Source organism: Peromyscus leucopus, chromosome 18 (assembly GCF_004664715.2).
Source record: "Peromyscus leucopus breed LL Stock chromosome 18, UCI_PerLeu_2.1, whole genome shotgun sequence".
NCBI lineage: Eukaryota > Metazoa > Chordata > Mammalia > Rodentia > Cricetidae > Peromyscus > Peromyscus leucopus.
In genome coordinates, this window is record NC_051078.1 from 1,103,838 (window position 1) to 1,114,595 (window position 10,758).

Here is a 10,758-nt window from a genome sequence, read left to right on the forward strand (position 1 = left end):
ACTCTGTGAGCACCTACACGTGTACAAACTCCACAGAGAGACACATAAATATGCATTGTTGAAAATACAAGTAAATCTTAAATAAAATCACTTGTTTATTTATTTATTTATTTATTTATTTATTTATTTTGTTTATTATAAATGGGTTCGCTTATGGTTTTCGATTTTGTTAAGCACAAGAATGTTTAAATCACTGTATCTTTCTAATGTACTTTGAAATTAGGATGTATGATGTCTTGTGATGTGTATTCTTTCGGCAATCCATACTAATTGAAATTTTTTTCTATTTTTGTGAAAACTGCTATAAGATTTTCATAGGATTTTGTATTAAATGTGCATATCATTTTTTTTGAAAAGTGGCCATTTAATAATACTTTCCTCTAATAATGAACATGGAATTCTGTTTACTTACATCTTTTTATTCTTTAGTGTTTACAATTTTCAGTGTGGATGTCTTCATCTTCTCAAATAAATTTATTTTTAAGTATTTTATCTTTCTCATGGTACTATAAATATGATTATTTTCTCATTTTTGATGATTCTCTTTGTTTGTTTCTTTGTTTGTTTGTTTTTTTGAGATAGGGCCTCTCTACATATCACTGGTAGTTCTGAAACTCACTATGTAGACCAGGCTGGCCTCAATATCTCAGAGATCTGTCTGTTTCTGCCTCCAGACTGATAGGATTAAAGTTGCATGACACTGTACCTGGCTTTCTTTAGATGAGATTTTTGTTTATGTGTAGCACTGAAATTTAACCTAGGTCCTAACATATGCTTAGTAAAAACTCAGCCATCCTCTGTACTATACATCCTGGCTTTGTCAGCATTTAAGTAGCTGAGGTTCTAGGCCTATGCCAGGAGGTTTAGATTGCTACTTATTTTTGTATTTTGAATTTTTTATTTTGTAACTTTACTAGGTTTATCAGTTTTTTTTATTATTTTCTCTCTCCCTCCCCACTTTCTGTAGGTTGTTTATGGTTTTCCAGATATTCCATGGTGTACCTGAGAAGGTAAAAGGCTAGCTTTCAGGTGTCTGTTCTACATTGGTGAGGCAGGGTCTCCTTTATTTATTCTATTGCATCTCTGTACTCCAGGATAATGAGATTTTGGGTAATTTTCTTGTCTCTATCTCTCATTTCTTTATAGTAGTTCTTGTATCACAGATCCATGCCCCAGCATCTGGCATTTACACAGATTCTGGGGATCCAACTTGGGTCATCATGTTTGAACAGCATGAAATTTGTTCAGAATTTATTGAGGCAATTTTCTGGTCCTGGGTTTATATTTGTGTGTGCATGTGTGTGTTTTTTAGGGTTTTCTACATATGAATTCATATGCTCCAGACAATGCTAATTATACTTTTCCTGCATTTTATTGAAATATATTCTTTTCTCATACAAATATCCTGATTACAGTTTCCCCTCCCTCCACTCCCCTCAGTTCCTCTCACTTACTCTCCCATCCAGATCTACTCCCTTTCTTTCTCTTATCAGGAAACAACAGATTTCTAAGTGATAACAATCAAATTATATATATGTAATATATATATAATTATGTTACAATATAATTATAACAAAATTAATAATGTAAAACACAAACTATCATATTGAAGTTGGATAATGCAAAGGAACAGAAGGAAAAGATCCCTAAGAGCATGCACAAGAATCAGAGACCCATTTGTTCACACACTCAGAAGTCCCACAAAAATACTGCATTATAAGCTATAATATGTGTGAAGAGAATGTAATTTTCTTCTACTGAATATGATGTCATTTTGGAATTTTTATACAATGATTTAGTACATTTGTATTACTTCTAAACCCAGTTTGTTTATAGTTTTTAAACCTATCTTTAAAAAGTATGATTTTGAAGGTAATATTTTTCAGAATGCACAAATAATTAGGCATTACATATTAAGAGAAGGAAAGAAATATTACATTGCAGCTGAAAATTTTCTTGGGTCCTGCCTGACCCCCCATGGACCCACAGCCACTTATAAAATAGTCACTCACAAGCTTATATTATTTATAACTGCTTGGCCATTTTCTCAGGCTTAACAAGGATTAGCTCTTACACTTAAATTAACCCATAATTCTTATCTATGTTTAGCCATGTGGCATGGTACCTTTTCTTAGCTCTGCCTTGTCATCTTGCTTCCTCTGTGTCTAGCTGGTGACTCCTCACTCAGCCTTCCTCTTCCCAGAATTCTCATCTGCTCGCCCCACCTATACTTCCTGCTTGGCTACTAGTCAATCAGTGTCTTATTAAACCAGTGTACAAAAGCATTATCCCACAGCCTTTTCCTTTTTCTGTCTAATCAAAAAGGAGGGTTTTAACTTTAACATAATAAAATTACATATAATAGAACAGTTATCAAGCAAGAATTACAGTTATATTATCTAGTCTATTTGTAATTGGCAAAATTAAAGAAAATATTCTCTCTATTCTATATTTGTGAGTCTAATGTTTCATATATAATTTATCTTTATCATTACCAAGGAAAATTATAACTATTTAGTCTTCAGTTACATCAAAGACACCAGAAGGATATAATATTACCTAAGTAAAAAGAGCATTGTAAGCAACTTCTAACAACCTACAATGAAAGAGACAGCTGGATGCCTGGACAGTCACCTAAAGTTCCTCTGTAACATTGGGGCATCCTTCTTCAGCCTATATATAGGCCTAGAGTCTCTCAGTCACTTCTCTTTGTGCCCTGTAGAATGTCTCGCAGTTTCTTCTGTGAAGCAGGAATCTGAAGGACCATCTCATCTTGCAAAGCTCTATGATCACCTTCCTATGGGTCCTGCATGTCCAGTCAATACAACATTTTGTCAAGCAGTCCAGGCAAAAACAGTTTCTTGTCCAAATGGCTATTTTTGCCAAGAAGAAGATAATCTCCATATGGAGTGTCTTCGATGCCCATCCCCCTCTTTGAAGTTATTGGTGCTGCCAGGAGCAGACATGTCTCATTTTCCAGAAAAGTCTAAGTTCATAAAACATTTTAAATGACATATCCTGCAGATCTTTGAAGTGTCTGAAGTTTACCTACCTAATTGAAATATATCTATGTATACCTAAAAACTATCATGACTAAAAGTTTGATTATCATAGATGATTAAATATTAATCTGTATTTCTCAACTATACACTACAATTTTAATGAGTTGCACAAACAAAATACTTTAAACAGGAGTAGAAATATACATACAGTATAACAAAATTAACTTTAAATTTGTATCAATAAAATAAAATCTATAGCAATTTAAAACAAGTTGCTCTTTAAAAGTAGATTCAAAGCCGGGCGTTGGTGGCGCACGCCTTTAATCCCAGCACTCGGGAGGCAGAGGCAGGCGAATCTCTGTGAGTTCGAGGCCAGCCTGGGCTACCAAGTGAGCTCCAGGAAAGGCGCAAAGCTACACAGAGAAACCCTGTCTCGAAAAACCAAAAAAAAAAAAAAGTAGATTCAATAATCTACCCTTTCATCCTATTATATCTATATCATACATTTCTGCATCATATCCCCCTTTCTTCTTTTAGAAAGAGATTGACTTTATAATTAGCCCCCTTTAAGTAAAAATAAATATTTATAAACAATATTTTGGGAATTTGGGCATAGCTTCTCATACTACTTCCTGCTGGTTGTGGGCACTGGTAATCTTATGGAAATCCTGAGAAAATTAAGAATTATGGTCAAGCCCTGACTGGAGTAGTCTGTGAGGCTGCATTGTCTGAGCCAGTTTCCTTGAAACTGAGTTTGATGTTGGATCATCTGGAAACCTCTCAGGGGGTCTTCTTTGATCAAACCATATTAACTTGGAAGGAATCCACAGTTTCTCATCTTCTGTGGAAACAAAAACAGAACCTCTTTTCCAAAGCAACATACCCTTAAACATAAAATTTCAAGTCAAGATACCTTTAACAAATATGTGTGTGTGTGTGTGTGTGTGTGTGTTTAATGCTGCAACTTTTACAATAAAATGTCTTTCTGCAGCTAAAAATCCCAAAGACAATATAATCCCAACTCTCTATGTGATTTCCATCTTTATCAGCAAAGATATATTAAATGTATACAAATTTTTCTAGAGGTTTATTTAATTATTATTGTTGGTAGAGAATGTTGTCATGCACACCACAGTGTAGGTGTGGAGACTGCAGACAGCTGTGGAATATACTCCCTCCACGGTTAGTTAGGTTCCTGATATCAAATTCAGGTCATCAGGCTTCACAGCAAGCACTTTTACCCAGTGAGTCATCTAGCTGGCCTAAGATCTAACAACTTATGATGGTGAAGATTAGCCCTTTGCTTTATAAAGAGCCATGCTTAATAATATTTTATGTCTATCAATCATAATCTAGCCCAAAATTAAAACATATGCTAATCAGTTAATGCATGCATGTGCTGTGGATATTGTTCTATATAAATAAAACACTGATGGCCAGTGACCAGGCAGGAAGTAGGTGGGACAAGGAGAGAGGAGAATTCTGGGAAGCGGAAGGCTGAGGGGAGAGACACTGCAGCCACCGCCAGGAGAAGCAGCATGTGAAGATGCCGGTAAGCCACCAGCCCGTGGCAAGGTATAGATTTATAGAAATAGGTTAATTTAAGATAAAAGAACAATTAGCAAGAAGCCTGCCACGGCCATACAGTTTATAAGTGATATAAGCATCTGAGTGATTATTTTATAAGTGAATTGTGGGACTGCGGGGCTTGGGGAACCTGGAGAGAAGCCCTCCAGCAACATGCATGCATGTATTATCTACCATATATTTAATATACATAAAGTGAATTAGGTTGGGACAAATTATGATAAAAAACATAATACATGGTAAAAATTATATAAAATAAATCTAAGTGTAGAAAGATAAAATCTTTAGATGGCCATAAGGTAGTGTAATCCATTCCTCATGTCATATATGTCATATATGACATATATATCAGTGTACAACCAGCATGAAATTGCGATATACAAAAAATGTCACAAGTCATCCTAAAGTAGAGTAGTTCATATAAAATATGTCTGAACTATTTCTATCAAAGACTATAAGTACATGTGTTGGCAATCAGGTAAAAAGTATTCATATCCATCTTGGAAGTGAGCAAAAGTCTAGAACTATGGCAACAAAGAAGCCAATGACAAAGTGAACATTTACATTACCACCATTTAGTATCATGATGAGTTAATGGGTTAAACTAGAGAGTTTTAATAACCATTAATATATCATTATATTATATAATCGTTATTATACATAGTTATTATATAATGACATAATATAAACATGTATTTCTGTTGGAACTTTAAATTTCACTTTCTGAACTACTCTTTTTATATGAAAATAAGATTTATTAGATTTATTAGATTGGCTTACCCAAAATAGTCTTGGCAACCCAACAGTGGCTGTCTTCACATGGGATACTGAAACTGGGAGCTGATCAGACTCCACACTGCTGGATGCTTCAGCAGTCCTAATCTGGCGTGGAAGGCCTGGAAGATTCCCAGAGGTTCATTGTCTTCCTTCTTGTTGGAAGGCCAAAGAAACTGAATTTTGATGCCAGCAAGGGATGATGGGGGCAGCAGCAGTGGCAGCAGCAGAAATTGGTAGATGAAACTGACAGCAATACATGAAGGCAAAAAGTCAGGGAGCAAAATATTTTCAGCTAGACCTGTCATGTTTAGTTATGTGCACATGGATCATCACATAAATAAATACAGTGAATTTGTATTTTGAGGAACACAAATGAAAGGATAGAGTATAGAAGATTTATTATCTGAACTATTCTTGAAAATTAAAATAAACAAAACCTGAAATGAGCATCTAAATCTAACTCTAACCTACAGAAAAAGATAAGAGTACAGTTTGAGACACTAATACAAATTGTCCTCCAATGATTAGTGATGAAATATTTTTTATTAATTAGTATTTTGTGGTTAAAGAAAAGGTAACATTATTTTTTGCTGTTTCCAAGGAATTAAGTTGGTAAAGATATCACTCCTTGTGATGTAGAGCCACATCTGCCAAGCTGCTTCTTTACCTCATACTCTCTAACACTAAAGAAATCCTCAAGTTTGCATCTCATCAATAATATAGTTCTCTATGAATGACTGTTATTATTGGATGCAGAGGTATATGTATATCAAAGCTTCATGTTACATACCTTAAATGTATACAGATGTCACTTATACTTCAGTAAGCTGAAAAATGTAAAATAAAAACTTTACCATATATACTACCTCAGTTTTACATAAATGAATGGTTAGCTACTTTATCAAAATGTATAACATTTATTTTATTAAATTATATAATATTAATTTTAGCTATTAAATAATAATTACATTATGTCATTATTGTCTTGATATATATATTTATTTTAAAATATTTGAGAAACAAAATCTGTGGAAAAAATTATTAGTATAACACACTAACCAGAATTTCACATAAATAAAATATTAGTGCCCTGTGATATTTCTTATTAGAATTTTGAATAGATTATTTAAAACACTATAAAGGCTAACAAGTAAATATGAATAATGAAAAAGTTTATAGTAAGGGTTAAATTATACTGTAAAATGACATTTTATTTCATGTGTTTTATTTCATTTTCATTTCATTTCATTATTTCATTATTCATTTTATTTCAATGATTAGTGATAAAATATTTTTATTAATTAGTATTTTGTGGTTAGAGAAAAGGTAACAACATTTTTACTTTTTCCAAGGAATTAAGTTGATAAAGACATCACTCCTTGTGATGTAAAGCCACATCTGCCAAGCTGTTTATGTACTAAAGCATCAAGTTTGCATCTCATCCATAATATAGTTCTCTATGAATGACTGTTGTTATTGGATGCACAGGTATATGTATATCAAAGTATCATGTTATATACCTTAAAGGTATACAAATATCACTAGTATCAATAAGGTGGAAAATAAAATAAAAACTTTATCATATATGCTACTTCATTTTTACATACATGAATGGTTAGTTGCTTTATCAAAAGGTATAACATTTATTTCATTAAATTATACAATATGAATTTTAGCTATTAAATAATAATTACATTATGTCTTTATTGTCTGGTTATATACATTTTATTGTCAAATATTTGAGAAACAAAATTTGTGGAAAAATAATTAATATAACTCACTAATCAGAATTTCACATAAAAAATATTAGTGCCCTATGATATTTCTTATTAGAATTTTGAATATATTGTTTTTAAAAAGGCTAACAAGTATAATAAATATGAATAATGAAAAAGTTCATAGTAAGGATTAAATTATACTGTAAAATGACATTTTATTTCATTGTGTGCACAATGTACATGTTTTAATTGTTATTATTTAACACAGCATTATAACCTTTTATTCCATTATACCCTGACACCTAACAAAACTAAAAATAAACCACTAAATATGTAGAAAATTATATTTGAATGATGTAATTAAATATCACTGTTAAAGTGTTCCAGGCTTTCAACAAAGCACATTTCATAATTATTTTATTGCTCGTGAATTATTAGATAAGAATAAAATGTGAAGTAATTGTAACTAATATAAGTAGGTATTTCGTAGATGAGAACATTGTGGGCTCTCTGGGATACAACGGTGAACACATTCTCAAGGGAGATCCAGAGTTAGAAGTTAGTGAGATATTGAAGGATAGCTTCTAGAAATCCCCCATGGTCTACAGGAGAGCAGAGCTATGGCCTGGACTTTTAGTTCCCAGGGGCTCAAGTCTTTTGAAGTCAAAACAAATACACCTGGAGCATCTTTAGCATAAGTACAAGCTGTCAGAGCAGGATTCTATTTTAAGCATCTTGTAATCATAACAGCAGTGTTGCCACATCCTACTCTGTTTTCTGTAAATATTAACTTTCTGAACTGCTACTTGAGAGTACAGAAGGCTGGAGTGTGTTTCTATAACTCTGAGGAGTTTTAATACTCTATTTTTGTTTTAAGTACTTCTATTCAGTCATCATAAAATAAAGAAAAATTAAATGAAGCCTGATGAATATGAGTGCTGCATGTGTCCAGCAGAGCAGCCATACCTTTACACTCTGTTCTTCAGAGAGAGAAAAAAAATCTGCCTTCATGAAATACAGAGGCAGCAATTTTTGAGATTTAACAGATAAAATCTAAAGAATATCATATCTTCTAGTGTTGTGTTTAAATAGCTGAGAATTAACTAAATAGGTGAAGATGAATGGGAACAGTTCTCTATGTATCGCTATGTATCCTTGTGGATGAATAGACACATACAACAAGTGATTTTGTATAAATAAAATATCTGTCCATAAAGCTTCATAAATAAGTACAAATAGGATCAAATGGAAAACATAAATATAGGACAATTCAAGAGACAGAGCTGCTAAGACCTAAGGCAAGTAATGACTTTTGCAATTTGTGTTCTAAAGAAAAATTAAAAGTAAATAGAGCATGTTTCGTTGATCTCCAAAGACAGTTTCCTTTTGTACATTATTTGTATTTCTAACTCTGTAGACAGAATCAAGTGTTGCTTACATATGTTAATTGAAAGATAAATCAATACCTAAGTATATATTTTCTATTTGTTAAATAATTACAAATTCTATTTTAATCATACAACATACATATAATGTTCTTTTGTTCTTAACAATTATTCCATAATATTGCTATTAAAATAAACTTCATTACTTAAACATGAATAATAATCTTCAAATATTTTATTTACTAAGAAAAATCATTGGCTGATTTCTTATATATAAAAGAGTAAAGAGCTATCATTATCTTTCAACAGCACTAGAATCATCCACTTATGTTTTTAGGACGTTCACTCTAATGTACACATTAATTAAAAAGGTAAATGTTTCATAATACTTATATAAATTTTAATAATATTTCACCTTAATTAGTCATGAAACAAAAATTATTGACTTTATTTTCCATTTTCTAATGATATGTCTTACAATACAAAAATTTCCTAAGATCTCCTGTTATACTTAAGAGACTCCTAAATAAGTTGTACTCATAAATATCTACTAAAACAATGCAAAAAATGATAGTCCATATCTAATTGTCATGAACTATAGAAAATACTTTAGAACTGTATTAGTTAGAATGCTATTAATCATGAGTTACATCTTTCTCCCTTAAAATTTTTTTCATCCTATATATCTTTAGAAGAGGAAACAGGAGGAGAGAGGATATGAATCACACGGAGATTACAGAGTTCATCCTCTTAGGCCTTTCTGATGATCCTGACCTCCAGATTGTGATTTTCCTCTTTTTATTAGTCACATATATATTAAGTGTCACTGGAAACTTGACTATCATCGTTTTGACCTTTGTAGATTCCCATCTGCAAACACCAATGTATTTCTTCCTCCGGAATTTTGCTTTCTTTGAAGTCTCATTTACAAGTGTATGCATCCCTAGATTTCTGGGGTCTATTGTCACCCGGAACAAGACAATTTCCTACAACAACTGTGCTGCTCAACTCTTCTTCTTTATCTTCATGGGTGTGTGTGAATTTTACATTCTCACTGCCATGTCCTATGACCGCTATGTTGCCATCTGCAAGCCCCTTCACTACACGACCATCATGAGCAGGAGACGCTGCACCCTGTTTGTGCTGTGCGCCTGGCTGGGTGGGTTTCTGACTGTTTTCCCACCCCTTATGCTTTTGCTCCAGCAGGATTACTGTGCTTCCAATGTCATTGATCACTTCGCGTGTGACTTTTTCCCCCTTTTACAACTGTCTTGCTCAGATACATTGTTTTTAGAAGTGATTGGTTTCTATGTTGCTCTGGTCACTCTGCTGTTCACCTTGGCATTGGTGATTTTATCTTACATGCACATTATCAGAACTATTTTAAGAATTCCGTCTGCCAGCCAGAGGAAAAAGGCCTTCTCCACCTGTTCCTCTCACATGATTGTCATCTCCCTCTCTTATGGAAGCTGCATTTTCATGTACGCCAATCCCTCCGCAAAAGAAAAGGCATCATTGACCAAAGGAGTGGCAATTCTCAATACCTCTGTGGTCCCCATGTTAAACCCCTTCATTTATACCCTAAGGAACCAGCAAGTAAAGCAAGCATTCAAAGGTGCAGTACACAAATTAGTGTTTTCTATAAGCAAATGAAATCAAAGTATGTTAAAAATAAAAAACTCTATTAAGATCTAATTAATTATATTCTCAAACTTATTAAATATCTGTATTAGGTATCCCTGTTCTCTTATAGTTTCTTTGTGTGCTATAATATAGAAAATTTTATAGTTTCACAGTCTATCTTTTTTATTTCTACAATCAAGTATATATAATACATTGGTTTTTGAAATCTTTAAGAAATGTTGACAGCATGGGAAAACCCAAGCCGGACCCAATCCCAGTACCAAGAGGAAAATCAGGCACTAAGTCCCACCCTCGGCCAAGGAACTCTTGGTAATTTTTAGATGCCAGGAAAGTTAGGGTTAGTCTTTTTTCTAAGAGTGTAGATCTGGAGTTGGTCACACTCCAGTGGAAGGCCACACACATAAGAATACTTGGGAAGCACAAATTGGCCTTGATGGTCAAAAAAGACAAGGACACAAAACAGAATGAGGAGGAGAGATCTGGGAAGAGTTGTGCAAAGGAGGATGAATTTGATAAAAATATGTTGTACAAGATTCCCAAATAACTAATTAAAATAATAAAGTTTATTTCCCCTATAGAATTTTCTGGAAACATTATATTTTTTAAAGAAATGCTCTATGGGAAAATATCATATAGTGGTTTTAA

At 33.0% G+C, this 10,758-nt stretch overlaps 1 protein-coding gene across 1 annotated transcript; it reads left to right on the forward strand.

The window, feature by feature from the left end:
- The first annotated feature begins 9,186 nt into the window (after positions 1-9,186).
- LOC114681777 (olfactory receptor 6C3) lies at positions 9,187-10,122 on the forward strand. The gene has a single exon (XM_028855483.1). It carries the CDS (start codon positions 9,187-9,189, stop codon positions 10,120-10,122), a length of 936 nt encoding a protein of 311 aa, XP_028711316.1.
- The last annotated feature ends 636 nt before the right edge of the window (positions 10,123-10,758 follow it).

What these genes read in the sequence shown, in the direction of transcription:
- LOC114681777 (XM_028855483.1), top strand. Translation starts at nt 9,187, where the DNA reads ATGAATCACACGGAGATTACAGAGTTCATCCTCTTAGGCCTTTCTGAT.